At 36.6% G+C, this 23,067-nt stretch overlaps 1 protein-coding gene across 1 annotated transcript in view; it reads left to right on the forward strand.

Moving 5' to 3' along the window:
* The window catches only part of SUPT3H (SPT3 homolog, SAGA and STAGA complex component), a 316,601-nt gene that overhangs the window by 192,023 nt on the left and 101,511 nt on the right, over positions 1–23,067 (forward strand). Inside the window, exon 5 of the mRNA XM_042780330.1 lies at positions 2,241–2,380. Within this exon, the coding sequence (XP_042636264.1) occupies positions 2,241–2,380 (140 nt within the window). The remainder of the gene's footprint in view (positions 1–2,240; positions 2,381–23,067) is intronic.

Here is a 23,067-nt window from a genome sequence, read left to right on the forward strand (position 1 = left end):
CTTGACAAACTTATAAGAACAATACTTAAATTAATTGGTAGTTGGGGAAATTAAATATTTCATTTGCAATAAATAGTACATCACTTTATAGCCATCCGACTTTTCCTGTGTATAGAAAAGGTAATTCTCAGTGCTGCTGGAATGTGAACTCTTTATGCCTTGCAAGGTGATCTCATAATACCTATTAAAGTTTAAAGTGTTTTTAACATATAACACAGTGGTCCCATTCCTGGGAATCAATGCCATAAAACTAAAGCCTTTTATACAAAAGAAAATATGACTGGGGATGATTATTTCTACATTGACCCCAGTGGCAAAAAACAGAACCAAAGTGTGTGCCCATCAAATAGAGGGTTGGTTGGAAAGCCATGGTACATACATACCACATAATATTATTCAACCTTTATAAAGAATGAGTTAGAGCTATACCAGTTGATTTGGAAGGATTCTTCTGTCTCATTGACTAAGAAAAGTGACATTTAAAGCATATGTGTGTGTATGTGTATACATATATATATATGGAGATCTGGTGGCATGTATATATATGGAGCTATGGTAGCACAGAGGTTAAACCATTTGGCTGCTATCCAAAAGGTCAGTGGTTTGAATTCAATAGCTGCTCCACAGGAGAAAGATGAGGCAGTCTGCCTTTGTAAAAAACTTACTGCTTTGGAAACCCTATGAGGCAGTTCTACTCTGTCCTGTAGGGTCACTATGAGTCATGATCACCTTGATGACAATTCTTATGTATAATAAAAAATACATCAGAAGAACCCTTTTATAAAAAAACAAACATTAGTAAAAGATCCCTATAATTGACTGTGATTATATATGAACATAAAGAAATATATATATGGATGCATACTACGTGGCTCGTATGAATTAGATCTAGGTTTGGGGGGTTGAATGATAACATAAAAGAGAAGATAGGAAGCTCTGGTGGCACAGTGCCTAAGACTGCTAACCAGAAGGTTGGCGGTTCAAACCCATAAGCTGCTCTACAGAAGGAAGATGGGGCAATCTACTTCCGTAAAGATTGACTGCCTTATAATTCCAATGGGTGTCACTATGAGCTGGAATCGACTTGACAGTGCTGTTTTTGTTTGTTTGTATGTTCTTATAATTGAGTGTGTGATAATATATGTGCATAGGGAAATATATGGATGGATGCTTACTATGACTAGTATGAGTTACATCTAGGTTTGGGGGTTGAATGATAACATAAAAGAAAATAGGAAAGGGCAATCAAGCAGCCATTTTATATTCAATTTTATATTTTTTAATTATAGTTTGTGTGTGTGTGTGTGTGTGTGTGTTTGAAAACTTAAAAATGACATTTTAAGAGAAATTAACGAAATTGCAGAAAAATTATGTACGGCTCTAAGAAAATAGTGTTGATTCTAATATTTCTGTAGTTAACAGCTTATAGATTTTTTATTTTTGAAATATCTGTAGTCTTAAGTTTTCGAATTTTGAGAGAAAAATATCCACATATCTCACAATGATTGTGCTTTTTACTAAGTTTTCTTCTCTTATTCATTTTGCTGTTATCTTTGTGTATTATTTATCTTATTTTGTGACTATTTATCTTCCTTGTAGATTGTATTTTTCATTATTAGGCAATATCCCACCTTATCTCATTTATTTCTTTTGGTCTTGAACTGTATTTTCTAACATCAGGGCTACCAACCCTGCTTTCTTTGCTTGCATTTGCCTAGGACATTCATTTTCTGTCCTGTCATTTTGTAAAATGTGTGAGAATGGCTCAGGACCTGGCAGTGTTCTGTTCTGTTGTACATAGGATCACGGTGAGTCGGAGCCAACTCGATGGCACCTGACAACAACAACATCCCTTACAAATATCACATAGCAGAATTCTTTTTCCAAATCTCAGAGCCTCCCTTTTTGTTAAGGATTTTAGCCCATTCATGCTTACTGTGGTATTTGACAGTTTGGGTTCATTCTTTCAGTCTTATTTGTGGCATACATGACCATATGAATAATTCTAAATAACTGACACTTTTTTCTTTTTTGGATGCAAGAATTCTCTTTTTTTTTTTTAAGGTTGTTTTGAGAGAATCACAATTCTGAATTTCATATGCAATATGAAGGTTGGGTGAATCAGATTGGGCTCAATGGCAGTGTGTTTGGTTTTTGGTTTTATGCAAGATACGTCATGATTGGTACTGATGTAAACACATTGAGAACATTTCTTTTTTCCTTCCCTCATCTACCTGAAGACAAATTGAGTGGCAGCAATAATACAAACAAAAGACAAAAAATTGCTCAAGACTTTCTCAACTCTATTGACCAGACAGGAGAACTTTTGGCAGTGCTTGAAGATGATGAAATTGATGAAGTTAAACAAGAGAGAATGGAGGTATAGTACATGCTTCCCTTTTTAGATAATATATTAATCCTTGCAGTACCTGTGTCACTTTGTTCTATTCTAAGGTTCTTTATATGTCGTCTGAAATGTCCAACGCATTGCTTTTATGACTGAAAGCAGGATGTTGCAGTGGAGAATGCCCTGGAGAAGGAGTCAAGCTCTGTCTTCAGAGTTGACTTTGGGAGATGACTTCAGTCCTCTTTTCCTCCTCTGAAAATGAGTAGGTTTCCAACTTTCCTTTTGGAACTTTCATTTAATAATATTATTTCATTCCATAAAAGAAAATTTATAATTATTTACTTTTTTTTGTTGTCATTGTTCCAAATCACCAGTTGTCTTTGTGGGCAAAGGTGATTCTTACTGTTTTTGTCTTGGTAATATAGTGTGAAGAGTTATTTTTCAGGCTGGAGTTGCAGGTCTATAGTTGGACTCCCTGGCTCAGGTAGTATCCATGGCAATTACATGCTTTATATCACAGTAGCACAGAGTTAGTGCCACATCTTTCGATTCCCGGGGTATGTTTTAACAGTGAATATGAAAACTGTGGCTTCTACTTACCTTAGCTGTCTATGCATGACATTAACATTTCTTTAAATACTTTTTCTTTAAATAATGATTGATTTTATTTGAGTGTAAGCACAAGGCAGTATGCTTATTGTTTTTATTACTATCATATACTTTTACATGTAAAAAATCTCCATTTTCCCGTTCTGTTGAAATTAGACAAGAGTGGTAATTCCAGAACTCCAGAAGGAGTGCCTACTTTATCATAGTCTCTAGGCTTGCTAAAATATAATTATTTCATGTTAAATTTTGGAGGAAGTCCAACAGACATACATGCTTTATAAACTTTAATAACCTTCTTTAAAGAATTAGTATGCTTAGATCATGAACTGTGATCTAAAGTCACTGTTCTTTTTAGGTATCAATTACCTTAGAAATGTGTGGTTATCTTGGTTTTGGGCAACTGCAAATGGTTTTAGTTCAAATTTGCCTTGGGCCAAAAACATGCTAAGTTGTCCAAAGTAGATGATAAACATATATTTCTGATGTCATTATGGCCTAAACAGGATATGATTGTTTAGTGGCATGGTTTCACTTATGATACATTACACAAAAAGCAAATATTGTTTATGTTTTATTTTAAAAACATTATTGTAAAAATGAGCATTAAGAAAGCTTTGTTAAGTAAGGGCTGTACATGAAACATTAGTAAAATTGAACAAGTACTTTTTCAGTTTTGATGGGAAAATCTCTGTTAACCAAGCCCATTGCCCAGAAGGGCATTCCACAATCAGGGAGAAGAAAAGAAATGGAGCATTTTGTAATACTAAGCACGTAACAGCAGGCTACTGTGGGTCTGGAAAAATGATGAGTCAATAAGGTGCAAGTAAAAGTCAGTAAAATATCTGGAAATACGGGGTAGAGAAAGCTTGGGCACTTATGCAGTGTGTATACATCTCCTCTGTAGTCATAATATATATTACATAGGGGTAACCAGGGCAATAAAATATCAGTAGTAAATAAAAATAGTTCTAATGAAAGTCAGCACCATCGATGCAATAAAAATTAGTTTGGCGGTTTCATCAAGCTTTATATCATAAATACAATCTTCTCTAACCAGGATAACAAAGAGGGGTTTTTGAGAGTCTACTCATCCAAATAACAGAGTTTAACTGGATAAAAAATGCTGAACTTGTAGACATAACTGTAGACAGTAGAAAGTGGAACCATTAAGAGTATAGGCCCTGCCTGCTTTTAATTTGACAGGTTATACTTTCAAGCGTAAACCACAACTGTGGTAGTCCAGATGAAACCACTTTGGACTCACAGACTGCAATCTCTTGCTTTGAAAGTGCAGTAGAATAATCAGTCTTGGCATCACTCAGTGATTTAATTTTCCTCTAAGCATCACTTATGGTTGCAGAAACTTTATTTACTACCTTCTCCCCTAGATGTATGAAAAATGGTGTAGACCTAACCAACAAAGCTTATTTTTGTGTTTCTTTCTTTCTTTTCTTCCTTTAAATGTAATCTAAAAGAGAAAAAATTAGTCACTCGGGACCCTAGCTTTTTCCCAAAACATTGAGCAAGCAAACAAAAAACAGATTAAGTTCTTTATTAGAAACTAAGTCAGTTTTCAACTGACTCCTGTGTGTGCCTGGCTTTGTGTTGCACTCATAATTTATTCCATCGGTATTAAGCATATGTGACTTGAAGTAAATGTCTGAATTTTCACATCCATCTCTTGCTAGTCCTTCACCATGATAGTTAAGAAACTCTTTACCTATTTCTTTTTCGCCAGCACCAAATATCTGCCGCTTGGGTGTGTTTATAAATAGAATGAAAAGAGCCCTCGTGACACAATGATTAAGTGCTCAGCTGCTAACCAAAATGTTGGTGGTTCAAATCCACCAGTGGTTCCATGGGAGAAAAGACCTGGCAATTTGTTCCTGTAAAGATTACAGTCTAGGAAATCCTATGGGGCAGTTCTGCTCCATCACATGGGGTCATTATGAGTCAGACTCGACAGCATACTACACCACCACCAATAACAGAGTGGATCTGTGATCTGATCTCTGAGGACCCTTCTAAATTACCAAATAAGGATTAAATAATGTTCAGAATTGTTTGAGTTTATTTGAGGGACTGGGAGAGCGAAGTGGTCAGGGAAATGTTAAGCATAATAATACATAACACAGCAAACTACTGGTTACCTCCAGCCACCTCCTGCCCCAAGTCTTTTACATTCCAGAATGTGACAGGTGTGTCTCAGTGTTGATCCTGTTTCTTTCATTCTGAATTTTTGAAATCCAATCAGCCAAATGTAGCTGTGTCAACCAAAGGCCAGGAAAGGGTCACTAAAAGCTGCAAATAGCTTTGGACTTTCCTTACAGTGTAGGAAGAACTGGAACCACTCATAAAAGAGCCTCGCTTAAGGCCCAGCCACTCTGCTGATGGAAGAAATTGAGAAGCTCAAATTTAATGTGGGTCAAGAAAAATATCCAGTCAAATAAGCCACTGCATTTGCAAAGGAGATGTAAACAATGTACACTTAAAAAATTGGGTGAACTGTATCTTCAGATTAACCCTCAAATTGATAAAAATCGACAGGAGCAAGGATTAGAGTTTACCAGAAAGAGCAGAGTGAGATGCTAAAAATCTCCAGTGAATATTTACTTTGTGCTTTTAAGTCAGAGGCCTAATACTGCAAAACAGAGAGAAAGCAGAACAGAGTACGTAAAATTTGAGGAAGTTATAAAAGATTTTTTTAATAAGCTTTAAAATGATTTCCCTCTTACCCACCAAAATATATAAGATCCCAGGTGGTCCCCCGACTTCTCAGTATGGTGGATTTGCTTAATAGTAAACTTAATACTTAATAGTAATAATTTTGGCTTTTAGTTTTTGTTTCTATAAAAATAATTTTATAGAATTATAAAATAATTAACATATTACAAAGACATGTGTAGTTGTATACATTTTTTTTACAAAGTTCCTGTCATGTCAGTTCCAGCTCACTGAGACTCCCTATGTACAGAGTAGAACTGTATTCCATAGGATTTTCAGAAGTAGGTTGCCAAGCCTTTCTTCTGAGGCACTTCTGGGTAGACTCAGACGTCAACCTTTTTGGTTAGCAGCTGAGCATGTTAATCATCTATAATACCCAAGGACTCCATATTTATATATTTATGTATATGTATACATACATATATTATGTCCATGTACATTGTTGTTGTTATGTGCTGTCGAGTCGGACCTGACTCAGAGCGACCCCTCCTTGGGTTTCTGAGGCAGTATCACTATGGAAGTAGATTGCCCCATCTTCCTTCCAAGGAGTGGCTGGTGGGTTTGAACCACCAGCCTTCTGGTTCGCAGTCAAGTGCCTTAGGCACTACGCTACCAGAACTCCCGTACACATACTGTATTTATAACAATAGAAGTATTATTTTACCAGATTTTTTTTAAGTTAAAGAACAATGAGAGGTGTATCAGAAAGGAGGATTGAAAGGGTAAAGCTTTAAAATGGAACAAAGTCAGTCATTTTATGTTACTAAAAGATGTTGCATATAATGAAGACATAGTAATTCAAACTGTTGAGTACAAGTTTCAGAGCATTGAAAGTTAACAAACAAAAGCTTCTGGTGGCAGTGTGGAGAGATAATAATGAAAATGCATTTTTTTGTAGAGACTTGAACATACTGTTCTCTATCTTTAACAAATTGACTCGAACAAAATTATTTTAATAATAAAAATTTAAATTTATCTAAGAGATGCATATAGAGCATTTTATAAATGAGCAGCAAATTAAAACCTTATTTCAGGTAGCTCCAGGAATTCCATAGGACCCTTTAGGGAAGGTTGGGAGAGATTTGGTGGGGCTCTAACCTTCCTCCTTCCCATCCCCCATCTTGAATTAGTACAACTTTGATTTTACCTACTGTGTCTGCATATTGTCAAGGAAGAAAGGATTTGACACTTTTTTAATTTCATTGAAAATCACTATAATACGCTCACTGTCCAGCTGTTCATGAGATATGTCCAAAAGTTGATTCTATTCAGTCTCCTTCTCATACATACACATTCAAGAAATTCCAAAAATTTTAAGTCCATATTATCTTACCAGAGTGAAAAAAAAAAACACAAAACAACCTAGAAAGCTATAACAAACAAAATCCTAACTGCTTAAATCTGTACCAAAACTACAAACTACCAGGAAACTAATAAACTAACAATAAATAAATGAAAAACTACTCCCATAGCCTATTTAGATGATAATAGCAGTAAGACTATTCCATATACCATTCAACAAATATGCACAAAGCTTTATTGAAAAAGAGGCAAATTTATGGCTTTTTAAAGCTTCTGTTATTAAATTGGAAAAATGAAAATAAATTAATTAAACATTCAACTCAAAATTAGAAATTTTATAACAAAGTAAACAGGAAAATGGAAATTATAATTATAAAGATAAAAGCAGAAATAGAGTTAGAAAAAAATAATTGAATTTATCAATTTATAAATTCTTTTCAAAAATAAGAAAATGGTGAACTTGATCTATGAAAAGTCTAAATAAGAAAAACAAAAGAAAGATAAATACTAAAAATTTGCAGTGAGTAGGGATACAACATTAGACTCTGAAGAAATCAGTTCTCATACTGTTCTGTACTCATATATTTGTAGATCTTTATGAAATGGGTATTTTTTAAGAAAATATGAATGATTAATTTTTATTCAATAAGAAATAAAAAAAGCCTGGATAGATCAGTAACCATGGAGGAAATGCTAAAATTTTGTAAGTTATATCCTCAGTAGTCTGAGTACAAACCAGTTTAAGGGAGAGAGCTTGTCTAAACATTCATGAAACAGTTCATTATCATGTATGCAAACTATCTCAGAGCATATAAAAAATGGAAAATTTCTCATTCAACTTGACAAAGCTAGCTAGATAATTTTGGACAGAGTTTAAAAGAAGAAAACATATTATAGTATAATCTCACTTATTAATATAATGTAGAACTTTTAAAATGTTAGCAGTTTTAATTTGGCATTATATAAAATGAGGAATGTGCCATGACCAAATAGGATTTTCTTCATGAGTTCCAGTACATTTGAGAATTAGAAAATCTATTACTATTATATTGCAAATAATTTAATCAGATGAAAATGTGCATATGATTGTTTTAATAGATGATAAGATGACACTTGACAAAATCTACTCCACTCCTTGAAAGGAAGATTGGGCAATCTACTTCCATAGAGATGCCGCCTCGGAAACCCAAGGAGGGGTCACTGTGAGTCGGAGATGACTCTGTGGCACATAGCAACAACAACAACAGTCTTTTTAGAAAAAGGAGCTCTGGTGGTATAGTAGTTAATGCATTTGGATACTAACCAAAAGGTTAGTCGATCAAACCTATCAGCTACTCTGCGGAAGAAAAATGAGACAGTCTGCTTCTGTAAAGATTTACAACCTTGAAAACCTAATGGAGATCATTATGAGTCAGAATCAACTTGATGGACGTGAGTTTGGGTTTTTTTGGAATCCTTTTAGAAGTTCACTTAAGGACCTTAATTTATGGCATAAATAGTACATCAAATATTACCAAAAATGCACAAACAGCTGAAGATAAACTTGATCACTATAACGTCCTAAAAATTAAAACACTTAAGCATGTCAAGAGACTTCTCCAAAAGAGTAAAAAGAGAACCTACAGACTAGGAAAAAAAAAAAAAAAATTGGGCAATGACATATTGGACAAGGGACTAATTTTAAAATTTATGGAAAACTTCAGCACTTCAACAACAAAAAGACAATCCAATTAAAAAATGGACAGAGGACATGAACAGGAAGACATTCTTTTACCTTTTAGGTAGTCAACAAACACGAAGAGATGCTCTAAATCATTCATTGTTGTTGTTGTTGTTATTTGCTGTCGAGTCGGACCCAACTCATAGCAACCCCTCCTTGGGTTTCCAAGGCAGTATCACTACAGAAGTAGATTGCCCAACCTTCCTTCTGAGGAGTGGCTGATGGGTTTGAACCGCCAGCCTTCTAACCAAACCAAACTCAGTGCCATTGAATCATTTCTGACTCATAGTGACCCCCATCGTGTTTCCAAGGCTGTGAATCTTTACAAACAACACACTGCCTCATCTTTTTCCACAGAGCAGCTGGTGGGTTTGAACTGCCAACTTTCTGGTCAGCAGCCAAATGCCTTAATCACTACACTACTAGGTCTTCATCATTAGCTGTTAGATGCAAATAAAAACTGCAGTATGATACCAGACAATAATGGCATTAATTAAAAAAATAGAAATAACAAATGTTGGCAAGGTTGTGGGGAGATTAGAAATCTTATATACTGCTGATAAGAATGTTGGCAAGGTTGTGGGGAGATTAGAAATCTTATACACTGCTGATAGGAATGCAAAATGTTACAACCACTATGGAATGGTGTGGTCCATCCTTAAAATACTATAAATAGAAATACCATATGATCCAAAAATCTCACTACTAGCTGTATATATTCCAGACAAATAAGAACCATGACATGAATAGATCTACGCACATCCATGTTCATTGTAGCATTATTTACAATAGCAAAAACATGGAAACAACCTAAGTGTCCATCAACAGATGAATGGATAAACAAACTATGGTGCATACACACAATGGAATATTTGCAACTTTAATAACGATGAATCTGTGAAACACCTCATAACATGTTTGAACCTGAAGGACATTATCCTGAGTGAAATAAATCAATCACAAAAGGACAAGTATTATATGAGACCACTATTATAAAAAGTGAAGGAAAGGCTTAGACACAGAAATAACACTCTTTGGTGGTTACCAGGGATGAGAGGGAGAGGGATGGAATATCACTAACTAGAGAGTAGACGTGTATTAACTTGGGTGAAGGAAAAGGCAATATACAATAAGAGTGGTCAATACAATATGAACAAGGCAAAGAAAGACTATGTGAGGTACTTAAGAGTAAAAGGCAATAATGATAAATATTATTATATGCACCATCCTGCAATAAAAGTAGTAACAAACAGTAATTTACAAGTGCATACATAGCTAGACATGCAACCTAAATAGTGTGGGATGGCGAATGGAAGTACTACCACAAGTATATTTAGGTTTGACAGGATATTTCTACATGCATATTTGTATGTACTGCAAATGTATCTATGTATATAGTAGAGTATACATGGGACAAAGTTATGAAAATGTCTTAGCTATAACCAAACACCTTGAGGGACTGAGTCACTGGGCTTAGAGACATAGGACCATAGCTTTAGGGGAAATCTTGGTCAATTGCCATAGTATAGTCCACAAAGACAGTGTTCTAAATCCTATGTGTAGTGACTGGGGTCTTAAAAGCTTGCAAGCAACCACCTAAGATACAATTATTGGTCTCTCCCCATCCAGAGCAAAGAAGAGTGAAGAAAATTAAAAAACTCAGAGAAACAATTAGTCTAAGAAAGGAATGGACCATACAAACCACTAGCCTGTGACCAGAACTAGATGATGCCCAGCTCTTTCTCCTGAACACTATGCTCAGTATCCTGATAAAAGGTTCTACACAGAGTGGGAGAAAAATGTAGAACAAAATTCAAAACCGTAAAAAGGACCAGACTTACTGATCTGATAGAGACTGGTGGAACCCCAGAGACTATGACCTTAGACACCTTTTCAACCTGGAACTGAACCTACACCCAGGGATCACCTTTTAGCCAAACAATAGACAGGCCTATAAAATGGAACAATAACACCTGTGAGGAATGTATTCCTCAGAACAATCAACCATAGGAGACTGAAAGGGAAGCATTTGCCCAAAAACAAAGTTCAGAAGGCAAGAAGGGGCAAGAAAGAAGGACGAAGGGGAACGGAGAACCCAGGGGGAAATGAGAAGAGCACTGTTACGTTGAGGGGATTGGAGCCAGTGACTCAAAACAGAAATGTGTCAGCTGTTGAATGGAAACATAATTTGCTCTGTAAACTTTCACCTAAACCACAATAAAATGTTCAAAGAAAAAACCACACCATTTTCCTGAATACAAGGATTGAATATTGTGTATGTCTCAATTGTTCCCAAATTAATTTATTGGTTTAATATAATTTCAACAAAAATCTCAGCAAGAGTTTTTTAAAAAAATTCATAAAATGATACTAAAATTTATCTGAGATTATAAATAGGCAAATCTTGCTAAAAATTCTCATTAAAGAAGAGTAGAGGGCAAAATTCAATTTATGCTACCAGATAGTATAACATTCCATGAAATTACTATAGCCAAAATAATGTGGTATTGATTTAAGACCCAATAGGCATATCAATGGGAGCTCTGGTGGCATAGTGCCTAAGGCATTTGACTGCTAACCAGAAGGCTAACCAGTCAAACCCACCAGCCACTCCTTGGAAGGAAGGTTGGATAATCTACTAGTGATAGTACCTCGGAAATCCAAGGAGGGGTTGCTATGAGTCAGATCCGACTCATAGCAACCCCTCCTTGGGTTTCCAAGGCAGTATCACTACAGAAGTAGATTGCCCGACCTGTAGTTTTTTGGGGTTTTAAAAAACAGAAACACTCTTTGTTAAAGTAGAACTGCCCCATATGGTTTCCAAGGCTGTAATTTGTATGGAAGCAGACTGCTTCATCTTTGTCCTGCAGAGCAGCTGGTGGGCTTGAACCATTGTCTTTTCAGTTAGCAGCACGTGCCTAACCATGGCACCACCAGGGCTCTTGCTTATTTAGGTTTAGCTCCTCAAATATTTGAGAAAGTTCCTGTTCCAATCTAGAACAGATATTGCATTGGATAATAAAAATGTACATTGGGATAGATATTGTATTACATAATTGAGGGCAGAAGAATATAACCTGGCATAGTGTCATACAACCTCTATTCTGAGTTGTAATAATAACATAGAAAGTTTAAAATAATGGACACTTTCCTGGTGTGTTTGATTACACTGAACAAAAAACCCAAGTGAACTTGAATTAAACAATTAAGGAAATTTATTTCCTCAAATAAACAAAATCCAGAGGCAGATTATGCTTCAAGTAAGGTTTGAGGTTCACAATGGTCCATTGGCTTTCTTGTTCCATCTCCCTATAATTCTTTCTCCTGCCCTCCTCTGTTTTGTTCATTCATCTTGACACTGACTTCCCCTGCAGGGCACAAATGACTATAGCGGTTCCATGTTCAGACAGAAAGAATGACTTTTTCCCAAGATTTCCTTTGGCTGAAAGGTTTATGTCACAAGATCTTCCCAGATCCAATGAAATGCCTTGATTGCTTAGCCTACATTACATATTCCATCCCTACAGCTGAGGACGCAGTCAGCCTTCCCCCAAAGCATAGATCTCTGGAGTTTGGAGAAGAGGGAATAAATTCTGGAAAGGCAGCCAAGAATGTTCTGAAGTATAGAGTACCTCAGCATTGTGGCAATATGAATTATTGTAGTGGAACATTAAAACCATGACTCTCACCATTTTTCATTGAGATTCTTTTGCAAGCCAGTCTCTGTATTAGGTCCTGAGACTGTGACTATCAAAAAAAGACAAAGTAAGGTTATTACTCTTTGAATCCTGTAGTAATAACTGTCAAATCAAAAGATAAGTACTTCTGTAAGGGAAATATACTCACTGCTGTCAAATTGAATCCAACTCACATTGACCCTGCCTTGGGTTTCTGCAGTAGTATCTCCATGGAAGTAGATTGCTCAGTCTTCCTTCTGAGGAATGCCTGGTGGGTTTGAACTGCCAGCCTTCTGGTTAACAGTCAAACGCCTTAGGCACTATGCCACCAGAAATACTTTTTTATTATTTTATTATTATTAAGGGGCCTGGGTAACACAGTGGTTAAGTGTTTGGCTGCTAACCAAAAAGTCATGGGTTCAAACCCACTAACTGCTCTGGGAGAAAGATGTGGCAGATCTGCTTCATAAAGATCTACAGCATTAGAAACCCTGTGGGGCAGTTCTATTCTGTACTACAGTGTTACTATGAGTCAGAAACAACTTGCCTACAATGGGTGTATTTTATTCTTATTTTTACTATATTTGATAATGAATTTTGAGCCTTCTTAGTGGATTATTGGTTGTGAAGATGGTGTCTTGGAGGATTTTATCTTAAGAATAAATGAAGAAATGTTTAGGTTTATCAATAAACTCATTTAGTTTAGTGTAAGGTAGTCATGGCAAAGTATACATGTAAGCCATGAGACTTTGATTTACTACTGGAGAATCAGAATTAAAAATTACAATGTTAGTTTAAATGCTAAAAGTCCAAATCTTTAGACTTTAGGCTTTTACCTTTAACAAGTGGTCTTGGGGAGGAGACTAGACCACCCTGCGAACTCAGAAGCAGTCCCCCGTTGCTAGGGTTTGAGATCCACTGTGGCAAGCAGTATCTCAGCAGGCTTCTCAGCCTTTAGACACAAAGTCAGAGAGGACTTTTGCTTCTGTCGTCTTCTCCAAAAATGAACAAAAAGTCACAGGTTTATATACCCTCTGTGCTGTCATGTTTAACTATAATTGGTATGTTTTATTGCCAGTTAAAGAATTGTTGTATGACATATATATGTTTTGTTAATTTACAATACATTTTATTGCCAATTAGGGAATTGTTGTATGACATATTTATATTCTTGTTTACTACATGTTTTAAGGCCAAGTTAATTAATTAAAAATTATGGGAATTGTTTAGTGACATATTTATGTTTTGTTAATTTATAGAGATTTGATTAATGTTACATTCTGTTATCACAGAGTACAGGTACACAGGCCAATTTCAGAAAGTTATTTATGACCTACTTCACATACTACTATTATCTTATTTTCAAGGTTAGAACAACTTTCTAACACATTATAGTTAATAGTTAGCATTAGAGAAATGTTTATGTTTCTAATTCTAAGTTAAATTCTCTGTTTAGAACTTCACATTATAAATGACTTAGATGTTTAAAAGCATTATAAAAGCATAACAGAGTAAAATGCATTATAGAAGCTGTGCCTTAAGAACACTACAGAATCAGATGGGATTTGAGAGCATAGAAAGCATGCATAACAATCCACCCCTTGATCTCAAATCACATTTTATATTCAAATCTGAACACACAATGTTTTCAGAGCAAATTTTATCAAAAATATTCTAAGTATAATTAGAATAATGAAGCAACGACAAACAAACTCAATGTACTGCCCTCAAGTCGGCCCCGACTCATAGCGACCCCTCCTTGGGTTTTCAAGGCAGTATCACTATGGAAGTAGATTTCCCAACGCCTTCCAAGGAGTGGCCGGGGGTTTGAACCTCCAGCCTTCTGGTTGGCAGTCAAATGCATTAGGCACTATGCCACCAGAACTCCATGAGACATATGTACCCACATGTATTTTCTGCCTCTGAACTTTAGTGAGAAGCTTCTATCCTACTTTTAGTGTGTGCTGCCATGTAGTGGGGCCTGTATAAATGTATATATTTGAAGAAATGAGCTTCATCCCACCAACTCCAGCTCTAGAGACCCCTCAGGTTCAAACCCACCAGCCACTCCTTGGACGGAAGGTTGGCCAATCTACTTCCATAGTGATATCGCCTTGGAAACCCAAGGAGGGGTCACTATGAGTCAGATCCAACTTGACGGCACATAACAACAACAACAACAACAATTTTATCAGTTATTACTTCAGGGTTTTTTCCATTTCATTCAAAATGTCATCCATTACTGAAAGCACATGGTTTCAACAAAAAAATTCAAAGCAGAAAATCATTCGGTCTTGAAAGGCTTAAAATCTACTTCCAAAATTTATGAAAGTTTAACTTATTTACCTATCTAGATAAATAATTTTGACAATCCTTTTTTTAGGAAAACATCATTTTTCTAACCTTATGGGGATATAAGCATTTGGTAGCATATTCTAAGGCATAGGTAGATACCATAAATGTTATGTTTAAAGCAATCATTATTATTGGGAATTTGTGCTTTGTTCTTTATTTACCTTTTGGATCATGGATTGTATATATTTCATTTCCTGTTTGAAATGGTTGTTCACCTGGTCATATTTATCTAGGAATGATTTTACATTAATTGGAGAAAAAATTGTTTGGTTAGAATTTGAGTCATTTTTTATTATTTCTTTGCCTGTATGTACCAGGAATAGTATGTTTTGCCTCTAATAGTAATATTTGGAGTATTAATTAATGTACTGAAGGGGAAATTCTGCATTGTTGCCATCTGTTCAATAAATTAGGCTTATCAGCATTTTGTAGCATACTATAATGATAGTTTCCCAAAGTATAGACAGCTAGTTGTTCAGTTATTAAGACCACAGTCCTAGGAACCTGAACATTTAGAACATTAATGCTGTCAGAAGTCATCTTATGTATCATGGTTCCATTCTAATAATTGATCAGATAGGATATGTATGTCTTCTGTATAGAGAGATGTTTTTTGGCCATTTTCCCTTTTGACATTGTGGTTATCACCGTGTGATAAACCAGTTTCATATTGTTTTGTTTTGTTTTTTAAAGTTGGAATTTTGAATTAAAGTTATGTTGTTGCTTTAAAAAACCTCTTAGCTTAACACTGAGATGATTACTTAGAAATTGTAGTAGTAGAAGTTTTCATTAAACTTCTTATAAAGTCATTTAAAAACAGGGTTTTTGATTGCTTATTTCAATGAGTTTATTGACATAGTGTCTAACCATTGGAGTGTAAGGTATTAGCTAAGGAGTAGAACTGGTTAAAAGTTAAGTTACAAGCTATAATAGTAGAGTCAATTATAATAGCTAATATGTAATATAAAATAGGTTGAATTTATAACAGCTAATACATATCTCTGGTAGCATAGTGGCTAAGGCACTTGACTGCTAACCAGAAGGCTGGTGATTCAAACCCACCAGCCACTCCTCGAAAGGAAGATGGGCAATCTACTTCCGTAGTGATACTGCCTCAGAAACCCAAGGAGAGGTTGCTATGAGTCAGGTCCGACTCGACGGCACATAATAACAACAACAACAACACATAGTATAAGATATAAAAGTAGCGTCAATTATAACAATACATAGTTAGTGAGTTTTATCATTTTATTAATTTTATCACTGAAATTGGTTTTAAATGGTGATATCGTAATACTTGAAGGAATTGAAGAAATCTGTGCTGTTGGTTTGAGTTCTGCTATAACGTGATTGCCTATTAAGCCAAAAATGCTGAATAGTAAATATATTCCTACTTCCGTAGTGATACTGCCTTGGAAACCCAAGGAGGGGTCGCTATGAGTCGGGGCCGACTCCATGGCAAATAACAACAAACAACAACAACAAAGGAAAAAATAAATAAATAAAACTCATTGCCGTGGAGTCAGTTCCGACTCATGGCGACTCCTTCTTGGGTTTCCAAGGCTGTATCACTATGGAAGTAGATTGCCCAACCTTTCTTCAGAAAAGTGGTTGGTGGGTTTGAAACGCCAACCTTCTGGTTAGCAGTCACATGCCTTAGACATTACTACACCACCAGAGCTTCTGAGTTTTAACAAGCAGCATAGTTATTGGTAACATATCTAAAACTGATTAAATAGGATTTAGTGAAATGAGGGTGCATGCATCTGGTAGTGTTCTAATTTAGGTAAAGTTTCATTTAAGTTTAATCAAGAGTAAGTCTAGATGTATTGTCTGTTTTTTTAATCGGCCAAATAAGTTTATTGTATGAAGAGATGGTCAGAACAATTATACCTTTATCTAAAAGCTCTTTAATTTTGTGATGTCTTCAAATCTTTTTTTATGATTATATTGTGGGCTGTTGATAATGTTTTTTTTTTTTTTTTTTATAGTGAGTGATACTACTAGAGTCTCTTGGTTGTAACAAAGTTAGGAATATTAATAGGTTTTTCATTACATAAATATTGAAGTATGATGTCTACTCTTAACATATTTTTAACATAGGTTTTATCGAACAGTTAATTTTATTGGAGGATTATCATCCTTTGAGGCATTTTTTTGTACCCAGGTTTTTTCATTTATTTTCCCACCTTGACATTTTGTGTAGCCTCTATCATAATGTATCTTTTGCAGAGTTTTTGAATCATAGTAATTTGGGATCTAATATCTATAGGTGTAAGAATACTTTGAATTTTTTAGTTATCCCTTTTAGGTTTAAGAATAGGCACATTTGGGTTTTTAAATGAAGAGACAATGGAGATTATCATCCCTTTAATAATTAGTCACATATACCAAACCACACCTACTGTCATCAAGTTGATTCTAATTCGTAGTGACCGTAAAAGACAGAGTAGAACTCTCCCATAGGGTTCCCAAGGCTATAAATCTTTACAGAAGCAGACTCTTTCATCTTTCTCCCACAGAGTGGCAGGGAGGTTCAAACCACCGACCTTTTGTTAGTAGCTGAATGCCTTAACCACTGCACCACTGTTTTAACATATATTGAGCTATATTGGTTATTTTAATTGGTAGTTTAGGGAAATCTTTTATTAGGTTAATTTTTAAGTGACTAATTTAATTTAATGTTAATTCATTACTTAGTTACGTTAAAAGTTTCTATACTCACTATGGGATTTTATAGAAAATTTAAGCATATGTATGTTGGGTTTGGTTTTTTTTGGGGGGGGCGGTATTTATAACTCCCTAGGATCATAGGGGGAGCTCTGGTAGCATAGTGGCTAAGACACTTGCCTGCTAACCAGAATGCTGGCGGTTCAAACCCACCAGCCACTCCTCGGAAGGAAGGTTGGGCAATCCTACTTCCGTAGTGATACTGCCTCGGAAACCCAAGGAGGGGTCGCTATGAGTCGGGTTTGACTCGACGGCACATAACAACAACAACAACAACAGGATCATAGGAGTACCATGTTAAGTCCAGTGGGATTTTCATGTATAATTATAATTTGAGGCCCAGTTTGATTAATTTTATGAAGGTTTGTCAATTGGTATATATGATGGTTAAGGTTGTGTGTCAACTTGGCTAGGCCTGGTTGAGTGGCTCAATAGCTGGATGTAGTATTCCCCATGATGAGACTAGTAATCAGCGCCATGGTGGAATCTATGAGCAGCTGAGTAACTATTTTGGGTATGTGGTCTGCTTCCTGTATATAAGAAATAGGTTTGGGCGTGGTCTCTAGTTTATGGCACACTTGAACCCTGCTTGTAGCCGAGTCATTGTTCACCAGCCTGCCATATTCTGCTGATTTTGGGACTTTCAGTGGAGTTGAATTAATGGCCTGCCATTAGGTTTGGTAACATCGGGACTGTGCCTTATTACTTGTCAACCTTGGGCTTGGCAGCCTCAGCAGGCAGCAGCTGTCCGAGTGAAGAAAAGCCTCTAGCTTCAGTGGGCTGAGAGCAGGAGGCAGAGCTGAAGCTCAAGGTTGAAGGGCTTTCATCCAGCCCCTAGAGCCTGGCACTTTGAACTTGGACTTAAACCCTCCAAACTGTGAGAGAATAAACTCCTGTTTGTTAAAGCCATCCCATTTGTGATATATTCTTGTCAGAGCAGCACTAGGTAACCAGAACAGCATATTTTTTATGTAAAAGTTAATTTAGAACTTATGTTGTAGAATCACAAAAGTCAATTAGTGCCTTTAATCATTGTATAAATTATTTTAATAATAATTTAAGAATAATCAGAAAATTATTTTTTTAATTTTGGACTTTGTGATCAGATTATGAATTATATATACATATATATATAATTTATGTATAATATATAAATTCTTTATATGTGTATGTATATATTTTTTTCATTCCCTGTATTCAGATTTTCTATTTCATTGGCTATTTTTATTTGAAATGTAGTTTATTGTAAGGTAAGGCATATTACTTCCCTAAAGAAATTTTTACAATTAATCTCAGACAAAGCCATAGCATTCATTTCAATGTGGTCTACTGAAGAGACAACAGAATAAAATAGAACCAGGGAGCATTTTAAAACATGGAATACTGTGATGCGTCAGAGTTAGTTCCTGAAAGAAATTTGTCAGAAGAATACATTATTATGTCTGTTTATTCTTCCCAAAGTAATTCTCAGATAATTTTTAAATACTTTATAAAATCCTCCTTCAGGGAATATTAGTACTACCACCTCTGGTAGCTCTGGTAGCATAGTGCCTAAGGCACTTGACTGCTAACCAGAAGGCTGGCGGTTCAAACCCACCAGCCACTCCTCGGAAGGAAGATGGGACAATCTACTTCCATAGTGATACTGCCTCAGAAACCCAAGGAGGAGTCGCTATGAGTCGGGTCCGACTTGACGGCACACAACAACAACCACCACCACCTCTGGTAGGGCAAGTTACACAAAGCAAAATTAACATAATTTAGTATATGTTTTTCTGGCCTAGAAACTACTGAATAGAGTCTGACTTGATTTTAGAAAAACACAAATGTAGGTGTAATATGTGGCTCTGATCCTGATTTCCTTTGTAACTTCATAGACTTTTTTTTGTTATTGAAGTTAATTTATATAACATTCAATTAACCATTTTAAAGCATACAATTTGGTGCTATTTAGTATATTCACAGTGTTCAGCAACCACCAGCTCTCTCTAGTTTTAAAACTCTTTCATCACCCCATAAACACACCCTTTACCTGTTAAATCATCACTCCCCATTCCTCCCTTTCCCCCTCGCCTTGTAACCTCTAATCTGCTTTCTGTCTCTAAGAATTTGCTTATTCTGCATAAATTATATAAAAGGAACCATATAATATGTAACTTTCATGCCTGTCTTCTTAACAGAGTTCATCTAAGTTGTTGTAGCATGCATGTAGCAGTATTTCATTTCTTTTTTTGGCTGAATAATACATCATTGTATGGACATACCACAATTTGTTTATCCATTCATCAATTGAGGAACATTTGGGTTGTTTACTATTTTGACTATTAGCATAATATAGCTATAAATATTCTTGTACATGTTTCTGTGTAGACATCTTTTCATTTCTCTTGAGTATATACCTAGGAGTAGAATTGCTGAGTTATGGTAATTCTAGGAACTGGGAAATTGTTTTCATGCTGCACTATTTTATATTCCAACCAGTAATGTACAAAGCTTTCTATTTATACATATCCTTTATAATGCTATCTTTTATTTTCTTGATTAAAGCCATTCTAAAGCCAAAAAACCAAAACTCAACTGTTATCGAGTCAGTTCTGACTCACAGCAACCCCGAGGCAGTATCTCTACAGAAGTAGATTGCCCCATCTTCCTTCCGAGGAGTGGCTGTTGAATTTGAACCACCAGCCTTCTGGTTAGCAGTCAAGACATCCTAGTGGGTGTAAAATGGTATCTCATTGTGGTTTTGATTTGCATTTCTTTAATGATCAGTGATGGGAGCTCTGGTAGCATAGTGCCTAAGGCACTTGACTGCTAACCAGAAGGCTGGCGGTTCAAACCCACCAGCCACTCCTTGGAAGGACGTTTGGGCAATCCTACTTCCATAGTGATACTGCCTCGGAAACCCAAGGAGGGGTCACTATGAGTCGGCGCCGACTCGACGGCATATAACAACAATATCAGTGATACTGAACATCTTTTCATGTGTTTTTTGCCATTTGTATATCTTCCTTGAAGATGTGTATCCAAATCCTTTGCCCATTTTTAAATTTGGTTTTTTGTTGTAAGGGTCCTTTATAGATTCTGATATATATACATGTTGTTGTTGTTGTTATATGCTGTTGAGTCGGACCCGACTCATAGCTTACCTCCGTGGGTTTCTGAGGCAGTATCACTATGGAAGTAGATTGTCTCATCTTCCTTCCGAGGAGTGGCTGGTGGGTTTGAACCACCAACCTTCTGGTTAGCAGTCAAGTGCCTCAGGCACTACGCTACCAGAGCTCCCATATATATACATATATATACATTAATACAATACTCTCTCACATTCTGTATGTTGCTTTTCACATTCTTGATAATATTCTTTAGCCATAACTATAACTGCACTCTGATATGTAGTGGTAAAGATCTGTGTAGTCGTTGCCATAAAAGGAGCTCTGGTGGCATAGTAGGTAAGATATTTGGCTACTAACTAGAAGGTCAGCAGTTCAAATCCACCATCTGCTCTATGGAGGAAGATGAGGCATATTTCTGTAAAGATTTATAGCCTTGGAAACCCAGTAGGGGTCACTATGAGTCAGAATGGACTCAATGGCAGTGGGTTTGTTCAGTTTTTAAACTTGGGTGTGGTATGTTCTATAGATGGCATTTTTCAATTAACATCAAATTCTGTTACAAATCATATAAAATTGAGACATACCCTATTTCGTATTTCAGGTCTTTATATTCTGTAGCTTAACACATCAGATTTGATACATGCTGTCTTAGTTATTTAGTGCTCCTAATGCATTGACTGCTAATCAGAAGACTGGCAGTTCAGATCTACCAGCCACTCCTCGGAAGGAAGACGGGGCAATCTACTTCCATAGACCCAAGGAGGGGTCACTAGGAGTCAAATGCGACTCAACAGCAGTGAGTTTGGTTTTTGATTTTATAATGAATCCCACAAGTGGATGGCTTTGACAAATAGAAACTTATTTTCTCAGAGTTTGTTGTTGTTGTTGTTATGTGCCGTCGAGTCGGCCCCGACTCATAGCGACCCCTCCTTGGGTTTCCGAGGCAGTATCACTACGGAAGTAGGATTGCCCAACCTTCCTTCCGAGGAGTGGCTGGTGGGTTTGAACCGCCAGCCGTCTGGTTAGCAGGCAAGTGTCTTAGCCACTATGCTACCAGAGCTCCCTTCTCAGAGTTTAGGAAGCTATAAGTCTGAATTCTGAGCACTGGCTCTAGAGGAAGGTTTTCTCTCTCTGTTAGCTCTGGAAGAAGGTCCTTCTCTCTCCACTTTCTGCTTGCTGGTTCCTTGGCATCTATTTTACCCTATCACTGCTTCAGCTTGCTTGTTTAATATCTTTTATATCTCAGAAAAGCATGGCTCAAGATACACCCTACCATAATCCCATCACATTAACATAACAAAACAGTCACATATTTGGCAGGGGGTGGGGTGGGTGGGTGGGGGCGTGGGGGGGAACGCAATTCAATCCATAACACTCTACCCTTTGACAACCAAAAATGCATATCCTTGCCGTATGCAAAACGTTCATACCATCACATCATCCCGAAAGTCTTAAATCAACTCCAAGTCCACAATCTCATCTTCTGAATTATCTAAATCAAATGTGAGTGAGCCTTTAATCATACTGCATCCTGGAGCAAAATGCCTCTTCATCTATGAACCTGTGAGATCTTAGAATGCAAGTTATCTCTTTCTAAAGTACAATGGTGAAACAGATACAACCTAGACATTTCCATTACAAATAGGGGAAATTGGAGGGAAAGAAGGGATAATATTGTTGTTGTTGTTATTGTTATGTGCTGTCGAGTGGGATCCTACTCATAGCTACCCCTCCTTGGGTTTCCCAGGTGATAACACTATGGAAGTAGATTACTCCATCTTCCTTCCAAGGAGTGGCTGGTGGGTTTGAACCGACAGCCTCTGGTTGGCAGTCAAGTGCCTTAGGCACTATGCTACCAGAGCTCCTAGAAGGGATAACAAGCAAGCCCAAAACCCAGCCGAACAAATTACATTAGCTGTCAAAGTTCAAAAATAATCCTCTCTTCTCTGAGTCCATTGCAGTGCCCCGCTCCACTCTAGGTGTTGCCTTTACTCTCTGGATTCTGGGTGAAGGCTCCTTGGCCTTGGCTTCAGCTCTACCTTCCAGTTCCAGTGATAGCAGCTCTGCTCCCTTGGCTTTAGGCAACTCCATTCTCCAAGTCCATCTGAGGACCCCAGCAGGACCCATTCTTCTGCCCCTTGTGCATGGCAGCCCCACCCCATCAATTTGGGGCAGTAGCTTTTACCCCTGGCACACCTTAGCAGCAGCCCACACTCTGGAACTAATTTGACAAAGATCTGACTCTTTGAAACCTAGGAAACTGAGACCCCACTCACTGAGATCCAGGGGACCTTGGCCCAATCCTTTGAAACTGAGGAGGCCATCCTCCTTCCAATAGTTCTGTTGATCTCTAAGCTGCTCCAGGGATGGTTCTTTTCTTGGAAGCCAACAGACTCTTTTTTTCTTTTCTTTTTTTTTTTTTTTTTAATTAGGATTTGGGTGAAGATTTACAGAGTAAATTCACTTTTCATACAGCAGTTCACATATACT

The sequence above is a fragment of the Orycteropus afer genome, unplaced genomic scaffold (assembly GCF_000298275.1).
Source record: "Orycteropus afer afer isolate SDZICR_OR568_19922 unplaced genomic scaffold, OryAfe1.0 scaffold00034, whole genome shotgun sequence".
NCBI classification, from domain to species: Eukaryota; Metazoa; Chordata; class Mammalia; order Tubulidentata; family Orycteropodidae; genus Orycteropus; species Orycteropus afer.